General features: G+C 41.4%; 2 protein-coding genes across 2 annotated transcripts in view; one reads left to right on the top strand and one right to left on the bottom strand.

Moving 5' to 3' along the window:
- The window catches only part of CORIN (corin, serine peptidase), a 289,680-nt gene extending 283,003 nt beyond the window's left edge, over positions 1 to 6,677 (top strand). The window contains 2 exon segments of the mRNA XM_030564547.1: positions 364 to 497; positions 4,454 to 6,677. Of these exon segments, the coding sequence (XP_030420407.1) occupies positions 364 to 497; positions 4,454 to 4,636 (317 nt within the window). The 3' untranslated portion in view covers positions 4,637 to 6,677.
- A 5,806-nt stretch (positions 6,678 to 12,483) lies between these two features.
- ATP10D (ATPase phospholipid transporting 10D (putative)) overlaps positions 12,484 to 21,272 on the bottom strand; it is a 91,591-nt gene continuing 82,802 nt past the window's right edge. Inside the window, exons 17-23 of the mRNA XM_030564351.1 lie at positions 20,607 to 20,683; positions 19,958 to 20,083; positions 19,209 to 19,409; positions 16,965 to 17,045; positions 16,599 to 16,703; positions 14,967 to 15,154; positions 12,484 to 13,551 (exon numbers count right to left, since the gene is read on the bottom strand). Coding sequence (XP_030420211.1) covers positions 13,395 to 13,551; positions 14,967 to 15,154; positions 16,599 to 16,703; positions 16,965 to 17,045; positions 19,209 to 19,409; positions 19,958 to 20,083; positions 20,607 to 20,683 — 935 coding nt within the window. The 3' untranslated portion in view covers positions 12,484 to 13,394. The remainder of the gene's footprint in view (positions 13,552 to 14,966; positions 15,155 to 16,598; positions 16,704 to 16,964; positions 17,046 to 19,208; positions 19,410 to 19,957; positions 20,084 to 20,606; positions 20,684 to 21,272) is intronic.

Genomic DNA, 21,272 nt, shown 5'->3' with positions numbered 1-21,272 from the left:
TTCCCAGTCTGTCAACTCTAAGCCTGATTTAGCTGGAGGCACAATATAAAATGCTTACCACTCTGGAATAGAAGGTGGGCCAATCCCCACACATATACCACGCTCCTGTGAGCTTGAGAAATGTGAATCCCTACTTGTGGGAGTATATGAAACTACCCCCCTTCCATGGTGGTCTGTACTCGTGGGGATGAGGGAAAGCAGTTCTTCTTATCTTAAATACATGTTCAAAGCTAATTTTATCATCATTACTATTTTAAAGTTTAGCCTATCATAGTAGAAAAGAATGTTGCAATCTCAACTAGCAATGACTATAAGAATTTCTTAACATTACAGTGCGGACTTTAACACAGATTTTTTTTTCAGTGCCTTTTAAACTTCAAGAAGGAGAAGTTCGTATTATTTCCCTAGAACAATGCCAGTCATATTTTGACATGAAGACCATCACCAACAGGATGTTATGTGCAGGCTATGAGTCTGGAACTGTGGACTCTTGCATGGTAGGCCTTTTTCTGAGTAGAAACATGAAGCAGATTTTTTTAAATAAAAATCTAAAAACCTATGGTATTTCAATATGCACTAGAGGTTAGTTCTGATACAGAGATAACATTAATTTTCATAGTACTTATTTAGAAATGGACTTAAACATTTTTGACCCTTTCTTTATTTCTATTGGTACAATCAACTCTGAAATGCATTATGATTGTCTTCAATTCTGTCACAGAGTCCATGACTTTCCATGACCTCTGATGTGGCTGGTGCACCTGGCCCCTGCCCCAGTTGCTGCTCACCCTCAGCAGAGTTTAGGTATGGGGGGGAGGGGGAAGCAGGCTCTGGGAAGCAACAACATACCCCTCGCTCAGTTCCTAGGCAGAGGCATGGCTAGGCAGTTCTGCATGCTGCCTCCACCTGCAGGCATTGCCCCTACAGATCCTATTGGCTGCGGTTCCCGGCTAATGGGAGCTGCGAAGCCGGCGCACTGAGCAGAGTCAGCGCATGGAGGTGCCTGGCCATGTCTCCACCTCGGAGCTGAGCAAGGGGGATGTCCCTGCTTCTGGCAAGGCACAGAGCTAGGTCAGGAGCCTGCCAGCCTTGCCATTTCTCCCCCGCCCCCCAGCACCAGTGGGGCCTGGGCCACTCTATGCCCCTCCCCCAACACAGGTCCTGGGCCGCACACTGGCTCCTGCCTCCCCAAGCACCCCTGGCACCTCTCATAGACTCTAGGACTGGAAGGGAGCTCGAGAGGTCATCGAGTCCAGTCCCCCGCCCTCATGGCAGGACCAAATACTGTCTAGACCATCCCTAATAGACATTTATCTAAACTACTCTTAAATATCTCCAGAGATGGAGATTCCACAACTTCCCTAGGCAATCTATTCCAGTGTTTAACTACCCTGACAGTTAGGAACTTTTTCCTAATGTCCAACCTAAATCTCCCTTGCTGCAGTTTAAGCCCATTGCTTCTTGTTCTATCATTGGAGGCTAAGGTGAACAAGGTTTCTCCCTCCTCCTGATGACACCCTTTTAGATACCTGAAAACTGCTATCATGTCCCCTCTCAGTCTTCTCTTTTCCAAACTAAACAAACCCAATTCCTTCAGCCTTCCTTCATAGGTCATGTTCTCAAGACCTTTAATCATTCTTGTTGCTCTTCTCTGGACCCTCTCCAATTTCTCCATATCTTTCTTGAAATGCGGTGCCCAGAGCTGGACACAATACTCCAGTTGAGGCCTAACCAGCGCAGAGTAAAGCGGAAGAATGACTTCTCATGTCTTGTTTACAACACACCTGTTAATGCATCCCAGAATCACGTTTGCTTTTTTGCAACAGTATCACACTGTTGACTCATATTAAGCTTGTGGTCCACTATGACCCCTAGATCTCTTTCTGCCATACTCCTTCCTAGACAGTCTCTTCCCATTCTGTATGTGTGAAACTGATTGTTCCTTCCTAAGTGGAGCACTTTGCATTTATCTTTATTGAACTTCATCCTGTTTACCTCAGACCATTTCTCCAATTTGTCCAGATCATTTTGAATTTTGACCCTGTCCTCCAAAGCAGTTGCAATCCCTCCCAGTTTGGTATCGTCCGCAAACTTAATGAGCGTACTTTCTATGCCAACATCTAAATCGTTGATGAAGATATTGAACAGAGCTGGTCCCAAAACAGACCTCTGCGGAACCCCACTTGTTATACCTTTCCAGCAGGATTAGGAGCCATTAATAACTACTCTCTTGAGTACGGTTATCCAGCCAGTTATGCACCCACCTTATAGTAGCCCCATCTAAATTGTACTTTCCTAGTTTATCTATAAGAATATCATGCAAGACCATATCAAATGCCTTACTAAAGTCTAGGTATATCACATCCACCGCTTCTCCCTTATCCACAAGGCTCATTATCCTATCAAAGAATGTTACCAGATTAGTTTGACACGATTTGTTCTTTACAAATCCATGCTGGCTATTCCCTATCACCTTACCACCTTCCAAGTGTTTGCAGATGATTTCTTTAATTACCTGCTACATTATCTTCCCTGGCACAGAAGTTAAACTAACTGGTCTGTAGTTTCCTGGGTTGTTTTTATTTTCCTTTTTATAGATGGGCACTATATTTGCCCCCTTCCAGTCTTCTGGAATCTCCCCCGTCTCCCATGATTTCCCAAAGATAATAGCTAGAGGCTCAGATACCTCCTCTATTAGAGTATTCTAGGAGGCATTTCATCAGGCCCTGGTGACTTGCAGGCATCTAACTTTTCTAAGTGATTTTTTACTTGCTCTTTTTTTATTTTCTCTTCTAAACCTACCCTCTTCCCGTAAGCATTCACTATACTAGATATTCCTTCAGACTTCTCAGTGAAGACCGAAACAAAGAAGTCATTAAGCATCTCTGCCATTTCCAAGTCTCCTGTTACTGTTTCCCCCTCCTCACTGAGCAGTGGGCCTACTCTGTCTTTGGTCTTCCTCTTGCTTCTAATGTATTGATAAAAAGTCTTCTTGTTTCCCTTTATTCCCATAGCTAGTTTGAGCTCATTTTGTGCCTTTGCCTTTCTAATCTTGCCTCTGCATTCCTGTGTTATTTGCCTATATTCGTTCTTTGTGATCTGACCTAGTTTCCATTTTTTATATGACGCCTTTTTATTTTGTAGGTCACGCAAGATCTCGTGGTTAAGCCAAGGTGGTCTTTTGCCACATTTTCTATCTTTCCTAACCATCGGAATAGCTTGCTTTTGGGCCCTTAATAGCGTCCCTTTGAAAAACTGCCAACTCTCCTCAGTTGTTTTTCCCCTCAGTCTTGATTCTCATGGGACCTTACCTATCATCTCTCTGAGCTTACCAAAATCCGCCCTCCTGAAATCCATTGTCTCTATTTTGCTGTACTCCCTTCTACCCTTCCTTAGAATTGCAAACTCTATGATTTCATGATCACTTTCACCCAAGCTTCCTTCTACTTTCAAATTCTCAACAACTTCCTCCCTATTTGTTAAAATCAAGTCTAGAACAGCTTCCCCCCTAGTAGATTTTTCAACTTTCTGAAATAAAAAGTTGTCTGCAATGCAGTCCAGGAACTTATTGGATAGTCTGTGCCCCGCGGTGTTATTTTCCCAACATATATCTGGATAGTTGAAGTCCCCCATCACCACCAAATCTTGGGCTTTGGATGATTTTGTTAGTTGTTCGAAAAAAGCCTCATCCACCTCTTCCGCCTGATTAGGTGGCCTGTAGTAGACTCCCAGCACGACATCACCCGTGTTTTTTACCCCTTTTAGCCTAACCCAGAGACTCTCAACACTTCCATCTCCTATGTCCATCTCCACCTCAGTCCAAGTGTGTACATTTTTAATATATAAGGCAACACCTCCTCCCTTTTTCATGTCTATCCTTCCTGAGCAAACTATACCCGTCCACACCAACATTCCAGTCGTGTGCATTATCCCACCAAGTTTCAGTAATGCCAACGTCATAGTTGTATTTATTTATTAGCACTTCCAGTTCTTCCTGCTTATTACCCATACTTCTTGCATTTGTATATAGGCATCTAAGATACTGGTTTGATCTTGCCTCCCAGCTTTGCCCTGACCCTCCTTTCTCTCCCCAGCTTGAGTCAGGGCTACATAGTAGAAGTCAGGGACAGGTCGGGGGCCATGAATTTTTGTTTACTGCCTGTGACCTGTCCCTGACTTTTACTGACTAAACTAAAACATAGCCTTACTTATAGTCTACTGCTTGAAGCCTCTAAATAGTAGTGCGTGTTAAGGAGTAGGCGGATTTTTTCTCTTTAGTTTGTGTGAATATTTATTTTTTTCTATGAACATAACAGCCAACCAACCCGTATTGACACTGTTTCAAAATATTAGCGGTCCAGTTTGTAGGCTGTTGTATAGATAAGCTGAAACCCATTTTTACAGCTGCATTAGTTACGAAAAGCAGGTTGTGTTTTTCCGTCTCCCATTACAGGGCGACAGTGGCGGACCTCTCGTCTGTGAGCAGCCTCCAGGACGCTGGACATTGTTTGGTTTAACCTCGTGGGGCTCTGTCTGCTTTTCCAAAGTTTTGGGACCTGGAGTTTATAGCAATGTGTCACACTTCATTGAATGGATTGAAAGACAAATATACATTCACACCTTTCTACTAAACTAATGCCAGAAGGGTAGTGTTGTGCTGGCATACAAGAGGCAAAAATCATTGGCCTTTGAAGATTGCACAACCAAGAAACTTGAGAGAAAGTTACAAGCCCTGTGTTGTTGGAGAGGTATGGAAAACGCAGCAAAAATAAATTGATTAAACTGTCTGCCCCTGAAGGTACATTGGGGCAGAACACTATTTTTGCAATCCTTTTTGACTTTTCCTTTAGCTCCATTGTGTGCATTCTAAGCACAACCCAAGGCTTAAAGGAAGAATCAGCTGATTTTCTGCCTTTCAGATATTTAAATTAAGCTGTAGCACAGACTTAGTAAAACTATAAAACTTTTTGGGAAAAATCAACAGTAGCACACACAGTTTTAGCCCACAATTCTTGCAGTGAAGAATAAAATCAATCCCTTCTCAAAGATGACATTAAGGTCTATATTAAAATTAGCCCTCTGCTATCTCGAGTTTGCTCCTGTGTTAGCATAGCAGGGCCTTGTGAAAAATACAACCAGCATGGGAGAATGTGTCATTCTTTGAGACAACTGGGTAAATGGATGCTTTAGATTCTGTCACGCTACAATTAGTTCAGACTACTGTTAGGTGAAACATTTACCTCTAAAATTCAGTAATTTCTGCTTTGATTAGCCTAATGTAACATGTACCAGTGTCCTATAGAAATATTCAGTGTTCATAAATATTAATAGTGTTATGGACTTTTAAGTCACTGTTGCATTGCAGTGTCACTATGAGAAAGAAAACCTAGTGACATGACAGTATGTTTCATTGTATATTATGGGCTTAGGGGATGGCAAAATAACTCTCCCTGACCTCTAAATACAGCTGGGTCCACATTTCTCTAGTTCAGGGCTGCATCTAACTCATGCAAGATGAGCTAGATTGTCGACACCCTAATCTCAAATGCAAAAAGATGTGGAAATTACAACTTCCAGTAGCCCAGGCTCCAGCTTTCTCCATAGGCTCAGCTGGTGTAACCTGGTGTAGCTCAGTTAAAGTCAAAGGAACCATACTGTACAAACCCTCTGAAGCTCCAGCCCATAAGGGCCAGTTTGACAGCCTTGCAGTAACAGATTGGAGCTGGGTTCTGAAATACAGGATTTTTTAGGAAGTTTTGTTTTCAGTATTAGGAAAAAAATTGAAAAGATGCTGTCATGAAATGAATGGCCTCTCCTGCCATCTCTGTTCACCAAAAGAGGTACTTAAAGTTGGCTTTGATTTTATTGTAAAGCACTGGAACACTGACAGCCATTCTATATATATGTAAGCACTGCCAAGAAATAATAGTTAAGGTAATTTCTTATTTCCTCATTGATTACTTGAGCCTCAGCCTACCACCAGTTTTCAAGCAGAATTCCCCACTAAAATAAATGAATTTGCTTAAAATCCAGTGGCACCATATAGTCCATTGAATATAATCACCTTTGTTAGGAAAGGATGCATCCCAAGTGGCATTAGAAAGGAGTAGACAGTTTTTTTCCAAATCATTTCTGCCACAACATTCCATGAAAAGATATTTGTAATTTTATAGATGTATTTTTATACTGCTTTTTCCCCCTCTACATGTGCACATAATAGTGTATGTAGGTTTTAAAGAGTCAAACTTACTCCCTCATTCCAATGTATTAGTCCTTTCCTATGTATTGTCATATCTCTGACAATCAGAATTATCTAACAATTGTATCCCCATTTTAAGGTGATAAAAACACATTTGTTGTTTCACTTCTGTCACAGCTACAGCTTCACATGGAATTAACATCGCACCAACTAGGCAGATGTGTTTATTTCTACCCATATTAAACAAATATGTACAACACTTGTCCAATAATTCCTGTGATCTAAAATAAACACGTTTTTATTCTTGCCAGAGACTCAGTTCAAATGGAAGGCGGTAAAGGCAAGGCTATACCTCTACTCTCTTGTGATTGTGTGTTTTAAATAGCCCTGAAACCATATAGCACAGTATCGGTCTGCTCAGGTTCTGTCTCTACAACTTACCCATATTTCTCAGGGGTGTTATCAATACAGAATATTAATAGGAAGATAAGAAGTGTGACTGCTTACAAATATTTTGGATTAAAATTACATTTTTGTAGTGGGAAATTAAAAAAAAAACCTACTAAACCCTATAACCTTCTCTGAATATCTTTAGATCAGTATTTCTCTGATGACATTATTTCAAAATGATTAGCCTTGATACGGACAAACAATAGGCAGAGTTTCAGCACTATGTAAATGTGCAGAGAGCAAAATACAGCCACTCAACTCACTAGCTGTAGTGTAATAGAACTAGACATAAAGATTACATGAAGCCTTCCATCCCCTGTATGTTACAGTTGTACTTTCATGACTTTGAATCAACTTATATGATAGCCTGAGGCTCCTAGTGCATTTTTACTGAAAAGCTATGCTTGAGGTGAACGATTATTTTCCACTTTGTACAAGAACACAAAGTTAAAGTTAATGCTTCAGTGTAACTAACCTTTCAACTTCACACTAATGTCTAAGACACATACATCATAGATGGAGTGAGAACATCTGACTAGCAAACTGGCCTCATTAACATCCTCTGTGTTTTTTCCCTAGCTTTAAAGTCAAGCCCTTTGTCACGGAGTGGCCCTTTCACTTCCCAGGTGCCCTCTGGTGGGCTCACGGCAGCCCTGCAAGCAGTCCCTCACCTCTGTTTCTCCTCTTGGTGCCTCAAACTCAAAAAGAAGTTTTCATAAGTCTAGTAACATAAACCAGATCCTCAGGAAGGCTGTTAACGTAAAGTTCAAAATCAAACACAATCTTCCCTCCAGCCTCAATCTGGACACAGATCCAAAGTCCCCTGTGTTTCAGAGTCTTCCCTGCTATATAGCTTCCTAGCTGGGGCATCTTCCCTGCAGGGGCCTCTCACTCTCTAGTTTCCTCAACTCCCCTCCACACACATTTCCCCCTGAGGACTCTATAACTTCCTGCTGCTCTTACAGGGAAAACTGGGATTCTTACTCAGGTGTGCCTCTTTAGTAATCAGGGTTGGTTGACCCCCCAGGCCTTTAGTCTTTAAGGGGCAAGCCACCTATTATACCCCTTGAAAGCACTACTGTTTGCACAACTGAGCTATGGACAGTGGCTAAGTATTGCTAGGCATAAAGTCTACTGCAATCAGAAATAGTGAAACATGTTATCTCCCTATTACAAAAATGACAGTGGCTGGTGGTGTGTGCTCTCAAACTCCATTCAAATGGTGGGAGCTGGTTGTCTGTGCTGAGACTACTTACACAGATTCACCTTTTTACAACAGTCAAACTACGTAAAGAAAAAAAACTTGCTATGTTGGAAAACACCTATTAAATGAAAGGCATGACTTACTTACCAGTCTGCAAAACAGTTTTTGTCTTAACAATAGCAGCATTAGTCTGTAATAAATCTTAAGTTTTGGGGTTTTTTTAAAAAACAATATTTCCTTTATGGTTCTTTACTTTTGGAGATTTATAGTAACATTAAAATTTGCTCTGGAAAACACTAATATAAAAAAGTCAAAACTCAAGTCAATCAGGATTTGCTTGTATTCAAGATTTAAAAAAAACATCAAAATTAAAAATGAATTTAAAAAAAAATAGGGAGGTTGTGTCCATTTTTATGTTACATAAAGGTGGCCAGAAAAAATAGTTTTAAAAGACTTATTTTTTTAAAAAAATTAGACGTTCAGGTCATGTATAGCCTGGGAAATTTAGTGCTGACGGATGAAACAAGTGAAGTGGTGACATCCCAAGTCCTAACATTTAGCTGTTAAAGAGACATTTACTCAAACTGATTAAAAACATTAACTTGTAGGGCTAGTCTACACAATTTTTAAAAACAAAAAAAAAAAAACCACTTAACTGTATAAGTGCAATGCTCTAGGTCTGGTCTGCACTTAAAAAGTTAGGCTGACGTAACTACCACACTCACGGGTGTGAAAAGTTCACACACACACATCCCAAAGCCATAGCTATGCCAACCTAAGCCCCACTGTAGACTCACTAGGTCAGTGAAAGAATTCTGTCAACCTGGCTACCGCCGCTCAGAGATGAACTACCAGCCTCAATGGAAAAATCCCTATCACGGCTGGGAGCAGCTACACTACGGGGCCACAGTGCCCCAGCTGTGCATAGTGAAAATGCAATACAAGTGTGGATGCAGTTTATACCAGTATAAAGATGCATACAGTCCCGATATTTGGGGCTGTGTGTTATATAGGTGCCTATAACCCCATTCCCTGTCCCAATTTTTCATACTTGCTGTCTGGTCACCCTATTATGCTACAATGGATTCTCATAAAATGACTTAAGCCCTCTCTAAATCAAGGAAACACAGATCTGTATGTTATCAGATTACAGTGCACTGGTATAAACCTTTTGTGCTGGTGCAGCATGTTTTCATTAGAGTTTTGCGCCAGTGCAACTATGTAGTTTTGTAGTGTATTACATACACATACACACACACACTCAGGTGCAGGAGATGGTTCCTCTGTTTTTCTGAAATCCTTCTGCTTAGCTGTTCAGCATATTTCATAGAATCATAGATTATTAGGGTTGGAAGGGACCTCAGGAGATCATCTAGTACAACCCCCTGCTCATAGCAGGACCAATCCTCAACTAAATCCCCAAATGGCCCCCTCAAGGATTGAACTCACAACTCTGGGTTTAGCAGGCCAATGCTCAAACCGCTGAGCTATCCCTCTGTAGTCAGAGGGTTAGACTTCAGAAAAACTGAGGAACTATCTCCTGCACCTCACATGTGCTCTTGCACCATCTGTTCTACCTTTGTATTTAGCTGTGACACTCTGAATACCTTTCCCAAACCTGAAGAAATGCCCTGTGTAAGCTTGAAAGCTTGTCTCTTTCACAAAACAAGCTGGTCCAATAAAAGATATTACCTCACTCATCTTGTTTGTCTAACGTCCTTGGACCAACATGGCTACAACACACCAAACAAAAATAGAGATTTCCTTACTGCTCTCAACTGCATTCTGAAAGAGGACTTGTTTTAAAATTAGCACTCAATGATAGCATGTGGTGATCTGAATTTGTATGAACTTATAATAATGCCTTTAAATATCAGTTCAACAGCAACCCACCAGCCCTCATAGCATTTGTTTAAATTCTTTCAGAAGTCTTAAAAGGTGAAAAATAATGTAATGTTAAACATTGAAAAAAAATCTCATGCTGCAATTAAAGGCAGAGGCTTTCCGGTACCCTAAAGCATCTACGTACAACCAGCCAACCAACCAACCATACATTCTTGCAAGCAGAAAATTTCAGAAGGAAACAGAACAGAAAATGGGCTCAAATACTAATAATTTAATAGGAGCTGCACTTTTTGAGTTGTGTTTATTTCAGTAGGCCCTAGACTCTAATTATTCCCTACAGTGCTCCATGAATTGGCTATGTAACATAAAGTAATTAAAAAAAACAAACAGGCAATATTTTAAACAGCCTGGGCTAAAGAAACAGACCCAGATTCTCAACCTGCGGTTCCTACCAGTGGTTTGCAGAACAGCTGAAAGGTCATATGGTGCTGAATCTCTTCTGTGTTTCTAGTAGTTTCTATAGGAATCTAGGCTGTTAATTTAAAGAAGCGTCTGGAGGCCTGCAAAAGCAGCTGACAGTAAAGAAGATGAGTCATTCTAGCCACTTCTGCTAGGGGCGGCTGTGATATAACAGGATGTCCTCAGGGACTGGAGCTGTCAATCACCCTTTGGAGAAGATTATCAAAAAGAGAAGGAAATGAGGCAGCACATCCTGGTGAATTGGCATCAAATGTCAAGTAGTAAGTGTAGGTAGGGCAGAAGGGATTGGGCCAGTCAACAGAAAAGCACATGAAGGGGAACCAGGGAGAGAAACAGAAGAGGTGTGGGAGGAGGATACAAATTATATGAAGAATAAAAAGAGATGCAGTGATTTGTTCTTTCAGAAACAAAAACTTCATATTAAACACAGTTAAATATGCATTATGTCACTCCCCTATATTCTACCTGAAGAGCTGCTGTAGCTAACAGTCTACTTTATTCAGCTGTCAGCATTAAGGTGCCCATGCAACAGCAAATGGGAGGAGAGGTCTGTGCTATGAAAAAAACCTGAGAATCCTTGCAACAGACCAGTGTTTGATGTCCCCTAAGTTAATGGAGTTTTGTTTACAACTAAGGTTGGGGGTTTGTCACAGATCATGGAAGTCACGGATTCCTTGACTTTCTGTGACCTCCGTGACTTCTGCAGTGGCCAGTGTGCCTGGCAGCTCTGCGGGCTGCCTGCACTCAGAGCAGTGGCTTCGCAGCTCCCATTGGCCAGGAATCACAGCCACTGGGAGCTGAAGGGGCAGCACCTACAGGTGGAGGCAGCCATGCCTCCGCCTAGCAGCTAAGCGAGGGGGATGCCAGCGCTTCTGGGGAGTCCCCCAGGTAAGCATCGCCCAGAGCCCGCCTCACCCCGTCCCATGCCCCAACTCCCTGCCCCCTCCCACACCCAAACCTGTTCCTGCTAGGGATTGGGGGAGGCGTGGACCCAGGTAAGGAGCCTGCTGGCCCCACCAACTCTCCCCCCCACCGCACCAGCAGGGGTCCCGGGCCATGTGTCGCCATCCCCCACACCTCCTCCCCAAGTTTTAGTCAGGGGTATATAGTAAAATCATGGACAGATCACAGGCCGTGAATTTTTGTTGACTGCCCGTGACCTGTCCATGACTTTTACTAAAAATACCCGTGACTAAAACATAGCCTTATTTACATCACACAAATAGGTGTGTGAGATCAAGGCAATAGCAGAATTTTTGTTCAGCGATATTGGTGAGCGAGGGTGCTACTGAGACAGTCAAGCTCACCTGGATTGGCACCCAATGTTCTTACAACTCCATTAGAAGTTTCTTGTAACCAATGTGATCTGTATGAATCTATAAAGTTAGAAACTATTCTCAGCTGGGAGAAAAGTAGTTGGCCAAAAAGTAGTTAAGCAACACAACAACAAAAATGATACTAGTTCATCTTGGGAACATTGTGAGGCATGAGGCAAACAGACGAATTGCTCCAACCACCCAAGAAATGCACTGATTCGAATGAAATATAAATTAAATAAATGAAGGGAGCTCTGATGATACAAAGTTGTTATGCTGATGCCTACAGTACTCAGACAGACCCTGATTCAGGAAAGCAGCCATGTTCAGGAGAAAACGTCAGTTCATGCTTAAAGTCAAGATATCCTGAATAGGGATGGATTTAACCAGGTGCTTAAGTATCCTGAATCAGGACCATATTGCAATGGTAAGCATTACATCAAAGGCTTGAGGTAGATGATAGGCATGGAGGGGAGATGTCAGTTGTTTGTTTCAGGACTCCATCTCTCTTTTTTTTTTGTAAATAAAGAAAAGAAATTGTCCTGGGGGGTGGGAAGATGGATTTCCTCTAAGTGAATCATTATTCTCTTCACCTTCCAACCCCCGCAGGCTCCTGAAAGCTGCCCAAGGAGGTGACAATCTTAGCAAAGCCGTGGTTCTTGGGAAGGAGGCATTATCCTAGGCCGTGTCTTCATTAATGATTTTCAGGAAGTCACCAGGGACAATGTGAGAGGTGGAGCTTTACAAAACAATATTAACGAGAAGGTGGTTAGTCAGTTGGCAGGTGAAAAGATAGGACTTATTTATCCTCACAATCCAAGTGAAAAACAAAACAAACCACAGCAAATAGGAATTACTGACATGACCACTCACCCACAACAGACATTCAGAAACCAACTTGGCCCTGCCTGTGCTAAGCAGCTCCAGATGTAGAAATATCCCGATCCTATTGTATTAGTGTACCAAAAAAGTGAGAGCCCACATGATACTGAAGGTTTTATTTTTTCATAAAATGGACTTTGAACATGACCAATGTGTTCTGTAAATCTTGCTGGTATGATCTTCCTCACACAAATATTATGATCACAAAGAGAATAATCAGGATAAAAAATGTTTTGCAAAGAGGTCCTGGAGAGTGCAGTGGACCTTATCAGCACTAGTCGTCATCATAACATCACTACAGATCACAACATTGCAGCAACACTGGGTGAAGCTCAGGATGACAAAGTCAGGGTCAACTGGTAAAAGTGTCTCCACCAGGATAGCCTTTAAATTACATCACTTTCATTTTTATCAAAGTTACTATGTTATGCAGTTAGCACATACCAAAAATGATGAGTTCTTAATAAAGCTGGTACTTTCACAATGCTTCATGCCCATTTACACTCTGGATACCTCATTAAGTTACTTAAAAGGTTTTAAAAAATACAAAAGGCTTCTGAATAAATTTGTGCATCAACTGACTTGACCAAAAAACCTCAAAACCCACCAACAACAAAAAACTCGAATGTAATGTAATGCACCGATGCTTTTGTTTTTTTAAAACAGTTAACATTCCAGCTTTGCAGGGTATGTTAAAACATCCTGTTCAGTCAAAGAACAATTCAAACTGGCCTTATTTATTCGAGAAATTTCATTGCTGCCCTTTGCAAAAGTAAACTCTGGGATGCCGGCACAAGAATTATTAGTGCTATATGTTTCTGAATAGGTTTCCTTCGAGGAGTTCAGAAATGCTGCTCTCTCACAAGTCAGGCTGTTCACATCCCCGAATTCATCCTGTATGTCTGATATGAAAGAAGCCTTCTGCACTGACCTGTCTACTGGACAGGTATGAAAAGGTGTCTTAGACACTGGGATGTATGAAGAGTGGTCAGTGCTTTCTCTTACTGATGCAGCATCTTCAGCAGACCTGGAATCCCATTCTGCACTTCCCAACATGATCGTCCTTCCACTTTTTAATTGCTTCCTTCTGCTCCTCCGGGTTCAGTCTGTCAAGGTGCTTGGCTCTCAACACTGGAGATGGAAACAAAGCCCCCTGAAGAACTCTGAACAAGTATCTAGAATATAAACAGAGGTTTCCAGTAAGCCATTCAGAAGCAGATTCAAGCTCTTCTCAGCAGTGCTAAAGGACCAAACAGGAGCATGGAGGGAAAGGAGAGGAGACATCTCTCCTATCACCCAGGCTGCAGCGATAGCCCTGCAATCCCAAAGCTGCAGTCACCCCTGCAGCAATGACCTTTAGGCTTGCACACACAAATAACTGTGCCTGCAGTTTTGCACAAGAACAGGTTGTTAGGACCAAGATTTTTAAAAGTGGTCACTGATTTCAGTGTCTCCGTTTTTTGCATGTTGGACGTGACACCCCTAGGCTCTGATGACCAGGGACAGTGTGTACTTGCACTGCAGCTGAAGTCAGTGGTAGCCATAGGCTCTCAGTAATGCTGAAAAGCAAGCCCTGTAGGTCTCAGAACAAAAACAATCTGTTTTGGCAACACTGCTGAAACTTTTCTGGCAGTGGAAGATTGAAAGTGACTCAAAGAACCTTATTTATAAAAAGTCTAAAAACTTTGCATTTAGTCTAACGTGAAGAATCAGCCACTTCTAAAACCAGAACCCTTATGCTTCACTCACTAGTCTGTTTGATTGAAAATAGCCAATGTGTTGAAAGCAGTCTCCTGCCTTAGCTCATTATTGCTACAGAAAAAAGACACTTTGGGGATTTGTTTTTAAATTAATTTAGAAGGGAAAGCAAGGGGTTAGTGGCTCCATCTGGAGCCAGGCACAGTGTGGAAGGGATTATGTGGGCTTCTCTGATACAACTCAGCCCAGGCCTACAGTACCACCATCAGCTGGTTAGTTGCAAGGTCCGAACCAAGGTTGAAAACCAGAGTGATATGTTTATGTCCTAAAGCAAAATGTGTATCCTAGGTATGCTGTGCTCCAACCCACAATTGGGAGGGACAAGTTGTATATTCCACAGCAGTAATCTCCTAATAACTTTTAGGAATCCACAGAGATTTTTTGAATATTTTGTCCATTTACAAAAATCCTGGGTTCAAGCTTTTTTAAAAAAAAAGGAAGAAAACATTTGAAAAAACTGTTTCAGTAGTAAAAACAGGCCCATAAATAGCTTCTCTGTGGCATGTACATGACTTGCTCTGCCATCTTACATAACTTCTTTGGATATCAATTCTGACCTTTGAAAAGTGATTAAGGTAAATTATTGACTTAAACATGAGAAGCAGGATTTAGACCAAGTCATTAGAGCAATTTTGTACTTGTTTAAATTTAACTGGAGAAGATCCCAAATAACATTCCCTTGCATACATATGGGCTCATTTATGCCTGCACTACCAGGCTGTGCAATTTTATATGTTCAAAAGACAAGACACCACCACAGAGATTTATAGCATCATAACCACAATGAAAACCAGAGCCGGTTAATACTAGTGGTTATAAAACAACAAAGTACCTTGGTAGAAGAGCAACACAAGTAGTAATGATGCAAACCAGATAAAACACTGGGTCTGTCAAGTGCTTTTCCATGATCCAATAGGGATTTGATGGTGGATTACAGGTTTTGCAGGTTGCTCCAAAAGTCAGTGCGAAGACAAAGTAAAATAAGATGCTACCTATCATAACGGCCATGTGTATCCAAGTCTATAAGTGTGGAAAGGAGGGACAGGGGAAACAAGACAAGAATCAGAGATTCAGGATTAAAGTTATTACAAACAGAAAAGTGTATATGTGCGTGTGTGTGAGTGGACACACACACACACGCACGCACAGTCTTGAACTGAAGTAAATCTAAATCAGTTCAGACAGATAGCACTCCCTTGATTTTAGATAAAATATTCCCAGGGAGAAGGGTTTCTTCCCTCTCCAGTTGACAGGAAACACAGCCATATAATTTAAATTCTTCCCCCATCAACCTTTTATTAAATTTTGTCTATTAAATATACAATTAATGATACCATGCTAAAAGACTTTTCAATGCCAAGTGCTTCAGATGACTGCATTACTCATAAGCATAAGAGAAGGCCTTTACAAACAAGCAGAACAAAAGCTTCACATGATACCGCTGCACAGTTTGATTTAAAACACAGAATAACTGCATATTTGTCTCAGATTTCTTTTGTTTTGTTTTGCAATTTAGAGTACATTAGTTACTAAGAAAATAATCTGTTGCTGGTGCAACAGCTTGTTGACAACTCTAAATGCCAAAAGAAGTTCATTTGTGCCACTCAGAGCATGGAGACATTAATATCATCCATAGTTTGCTAAACAAAGGGATTTTTGTGATGCTATCATGCCCTCCGTATCCAAGATAAAAAGGCTTGGCTTATACACACAAATCTTTAAGCCAAAAGACTTTAGAATACAGCTTGACATTTCATCTACTGTGAAACAACTCAAGAATGAAACTGTCATTTTTATTTATATTTCTGCAACAACCACCATCCTGCATCCTCCAACTTTAAACGGGATGATTACATTTTTCTCCGGAATTACGAGAAACAGTCACTGTTTTACCCTTACTTGTTTAAAAAGAAATTAAATTAATCCAATCGAACTGGAATACTATCTATTGTTGTCTTAGCTTGGGCAGACTTAAACAAACACTCAGATGACAGTTTTATGGCATAAAACAGCTTTTTTTATTCCGGCAGGGAAGACACCTTTGAATTGTTCATCTTGGCTACAAACTGTTTATCGGTTCCCAGCATTCAAAACTAGCATTCCACATTTATTGTTTATAAAAATCAAGCCTTAGGAACTGATAGAGGCAGGGTATCTTGATATCTGTTTTCCCCTTTGCAAAACTAAACTTAAAGCACCAAAGCAACAGAAGCTGTTAAGAGCAGGATTATTTTGTTATTTATTAACAATAATGGTGGCAGAGCTTGCTTGCCTTACTCATGCGAGTAATCCCGTTGGCTCCAATGGGCTGCTCACATGAGTAAAGCGATCAGCATTTCACCCTTTAATATATTTATTTGCTTTCATATAGAGACAGTTCTTCCCTTGTTTGGCTTTAATGAGAGTTGTATACACACACCAGGGGAGGAATATACCCTTTAGAATGGATGAAGAACATTCTTACCAAAGTTTTACTCTCAATCAGGAGGTGCAGTAATATTATGAAGAGTGCTGCTGTGTTTAACGGGTTTCCAAAAGAAAAGATGTCTATGTCAGAACCACGATAAGTCTGCAAAGTAAGAGACACGTTAATTGATATATTCTATGCGTATTGCCCTAATATTTTGCCATATCACATTCCACTGGGATACAAACAGCTGCAATACGGGATCAGTTTACATATGCAAATTCAAAACAGGTCAAATAATTATCCTCAATTTTAACAGTGCATGAGAAAGTGCAACCAAAAACCCTTAGTTATGTTAAGAACCACACTAGCAAATTAGAGAACATGACAAGTGTATTAATACAATTCAAATCCAGTACTTACAAAGTAAGGCACAAAAAAGCAAACCAGACTTTGGTAAAAAGCGTCCAGCAAGGTGATCCAGAAAGTTGGAGGTGAATATGCCTAAAGAGGAAACACAGGAGGTACCATTGCCTCAGTGAAAGGAACAAATCAGTAATACATTTCTGACTCTGGGAAAACTAAATTCCTATCGTCACGTATAATCATCTTGTTTGCTCAAGATGATTATACTTTAAAATGCTATTTTAAGTGGATACCAACAGTGAGCCCCTCCAGGGCTATCAAACCCCTAACACAATATCCCACAGGAAGGGTCATATATTAACATTGCACAAAAAGGAGACATTTACTGGTTGTCTGCATAGGAAAATTGACTAAAGTACTTCTTGCATAGGTTATTTTGGTCAATTTCACCATATAGAAAGCCCACAGTGAGATGGTCATGGTAAAAATGAGAGAGCTCATGGTAGGCATGCAACTAATTACCAGAGATTATACGAAGAACGGGATGTGGACCTTGGTCTTGCAGCAGGCTCTGCTAGCACATCCCCAGGACCACATGGAGTCCCATTAATCTTAGACGTTTCTTGGGCATAGGGGGCTGCAATAGCAGATGCTGACACAGGACCTGGATCATAGTTTGTAAATCCCTGGAGTCAGACACACTGTCATCTTCTGCATTTTGTACAGGGCTGAGCACTGAAAAGATCTGTCCTTTGAAGAACATAAGCTGTAGCATGCACAATATAAAAATCAACCCATTACTGCAATATTGTGATGCAATTATTTTATAAAACATTTCCACCTGTTTTTACATTGTGCCTTTCACTCAGAATGCCTGTCTCAATGCACTTAGTAGCAAGAGAAAAAGGGAAATACAATTTAACAATGGCTCCAGAAGAGATAGCAAGGCAAGATGGTAAAACTGGACAAAAATTAGACCAAAGGTTTATTAAAAAGCTATTGTGTAAAGCAGTAATCATTACCCCCATGCTAGGCTGAACAGAGGAGGAAGATTTGGAGGTAATTGGGAAAAGGTGGAGAGAGTCAGCATCTCAGAGGGAGGAAGCCAAGATATGGGGCCAAATCTTGAAGTTCTTCCAGAGATGTATTTAGTTAAATCTCTGACTTGCAAGCCACAGACCCACAGCTACGGCCTGCATATGGAGGCTTCACAAGCATCTCATTTTGCAAACTTTATTACTCTATAAATCAAGTGATGCAAAATATGAAAAGTGAAACTGAACAAGTTTTGGGAGGTAGATACACCTCCCCCTACAATGCCAAACTTATATTTATTAAACTCCCTGCCCCGCTCACCTCACCACCCTTTTTCCCCTTCTAAGGGAGCACTGGGCTACAGCAAGGATCTACTGCTCATGTTAGGTCATCAGCACGCTGCATGCTGGAGCATCTTTTACACTAGGAGCCATTAATCTGGTGATGTCGGCTGTTGAGAGGCCTAAGATGGTCACGAAATGGTGAGTTTTAGGCTAAGAGTATGCTGAATGCCCCTCTAAGCCTGCTATTGCTATTGTATCAGCAAAAGTCACTAGAATATGGTACTTTACTTCCCTCAAGATTCATACGAGTAAAAACTTTGCTACAACTCATGCTGAGCAAAGCAGAAATCAGTGAAATGCTGAATGAGTTGCCTCGTTTTAACTTTAAAACAATCTTCTTTGATTTGCTGATTTTAAACGTCATTAAAGTTTGCCTGCTTCGTTACAGGCAGACACGAAGTATCCAGAAGGGAGCTGCAAGAGGGAGGAAGCAGTGAAATCCAGGACAGCAGGCATCAGGAGGAAAGGAATCCAGAATGATGGGATTTAGCTGAAGATGGTCCCACAAGGTGGAGTAAATTCTACTCTGTTCAGGTTCTTGCACTGTGCTTATCACTGTGGTAGCTGAGCCCTTCAATGACACTAAAGTACAGGTTCCTCAGTTTCTAGAGATCTTATGGACAGCTGTGTCTCAACCATCGTAAACTGGGCATTAGCCAATACAGAACATACTGATAACAGACTATTCATCTAGCTCACAGCCTCAGCCAGAGAAGCTCCCCCTCTCCTCCTTCCTACCCACTCCTCAAGACAGCAAGAGGCCTAACAACCTCTGAAAAATAGCTTTTAGTTGCATGTCCCCTCCAGATGGTTTAAGATAGGAAAGGTGTTTCAACTGATGAAGAGCATATAGCAAAGAAAAAAAGCTGAAACCAATTTTGAGTATCTCAATCTGCCTCAGGCCAACAATTCTTTAACGTACCTGAGACTTCTGTCCAGTCACATAAAGCTCAGGCAGCTGCATGAGGATCTCTGCAGAGATATCTTTGTCCAGAATGCCATAAATGATGGGCGGCACCGAAGTGAAGAGGAGGTTGAAGAAAATCAAAACCCAATAGTCGGTCATGGATGTTCCCGAAAACCCACAAAAGAACTGGTACCAGAATAGGAGGTTTACGTAGGCCTAACAATTCAAAGACAAAAGAACAAACCAAAGCCCACAGCTGAGCATTATGCAAGCTCAGGAAAAAGAGAACAGATCTTATCTCTGTATTGTTACAGGTGGTCCGCAGGAAATGAAATATACACTTGCTTTCCAAACAAACATGACCTGACACTGCACTTAAAATATAATTTTACCGGTAAATGTCTTAATATTTCAGAATCCATTGTCCAGATGTGTAACTCATTCAAATATTCCTCTTGTCACTACCTCCCAGTAATGACTACAGATAGCTTTTTAAATAAAACAGATAAAGCTTAAGAGATTTTAAATGAATCTGGAGCAGTGAGCTCAATCCAAGGCAGATGGACAGGCTCAGCCCTCTGCCAAAGGAGCTTGAAACTTGAGTTTCTTAAAGCTTGCCCTTTATTTCAGACAATTATGCATTTAATCTACTGTCTCCACCTTCAAAAGCCACAAGGAAAACCCAGCAAGAATAGGTAACCAAATCGCACCCTCTCACACTCACAAACTAAGAACCTTTTCCTGGATACTCTGTAGCTACATACCACATTCTTGTAGAAAAAATAAAGGATCATGTTGGCCAGCCTGGTGTAACACCAGTGACCATGGACAAGCAGCAGCTTGCTGAGGTGTCTGAACTGCGAAATTGCAAAGTCACTTGCCATCACAGCCTGCAACACACAAAGAAAGAGTTGTGACACCTGAACAGTTAAAATACCAGGCGTGATGTGCATCAAATGCAGACAAATGAGTGGGGCATTTATATTACATTGCTACTATTTATTGTTCATACGGACTAAGGTAGCACCCAGTGCTCCGTTCATTTCAGGACCCCTACATGCACAAACACAACCCTGACTAACATCTCAGATGCAGGAGGCCAATCTCTGCCTTCATGTACATCCACGCCAACTTCATGTGGGCTCCATGTGTTGGCTAGGAACAACAGGGAGAGTTTGAGGAACAGGGTGCTCAGTAACGAGCAACAGGCTCCCTTTCTAAGAGCACAAGATCCTGCAACGATCAGCCTCTGATTGCTCCTGGAAAAGCACTCAGGCTTGGGAGTGAGCTCAGAACACATGCTGGTCCCTTCTGTGGCAATGTATTGTGTAGCCTCTAAACCTCAAAGCTGAAACCTGATTATATTTCAGTCTAAGTTTGGTTTGATTTGCAGCTGTTTTCTGTCTCCACTACCTGCATGCCTTCTTGGCCTGAGAGTCCCACTCCAGTATCAGCCACCTGGATCATACTGACATCATTGGCACCATCACCTTCCAGGGAGGGCAGGGGAGAGGAGGGAAAGGAAGAAGATGATAATCTTAGTTGGAACACAACATGGAGGTAGCTTTGCTGGCTAATGTAGTCTACACAGGGATGGCGAGAGGAGACAAAGCTATCATCAGAACACTGCCCAGAATACTAAGAATTATTGTTCTAATCAACACTGTAAACTATGGAATACCCCATGAATAGAAAGCTAGTAACGGGAAGCCGTGGATTTTACAGGAAAATGGTGCCCAATGGATGTTTGCGGTTACATTTTTCAGAAAATTGCTGATACCTTGGGACAGCAGAACTGGGATCTTTGTTAACTCTAGCTCTACGTGAAAGAGACTGGACCATTTCCTGTCTCTCTCACACAGGGGATATTTGTGATAGAGAATGGCAGAAAAACTCCCCGCATACACTCCTTAAAAAAACCGAACCGATAAAGTACCAGAGAAAGCATCAGTATTACTGTTATTGCAAGCCTAAGAAGAAGGACTTCCAGTAACTAATTTAAGGGCCAAATTCCCTGTATCGACTCAGTGGAGTTTAACCAATTTATGCCAGAAGTGAATTTGGCCCTAGGTAGTTCAT

The sequence above is a fragment of the Gopherus evgoodei genome, chromosome 5 (assembly GCF_007399415.2).
Source record: "Gopherus evgoodei ecotype Sinaloan lineage chromosome 5, rGopEvg1_v1.p, whole genome shotgun sequence".
In the NCBI taxonomy this organism is placed as follows: domain Eukaryota; kingdom Metazoa; phylum Chordata; order Testudines; family Testudinidae; genus Gopherus; species Gopherus evgoodei.
This window is presented reverse-complemented; position numbering and strand designations above follow the sequence as displayed.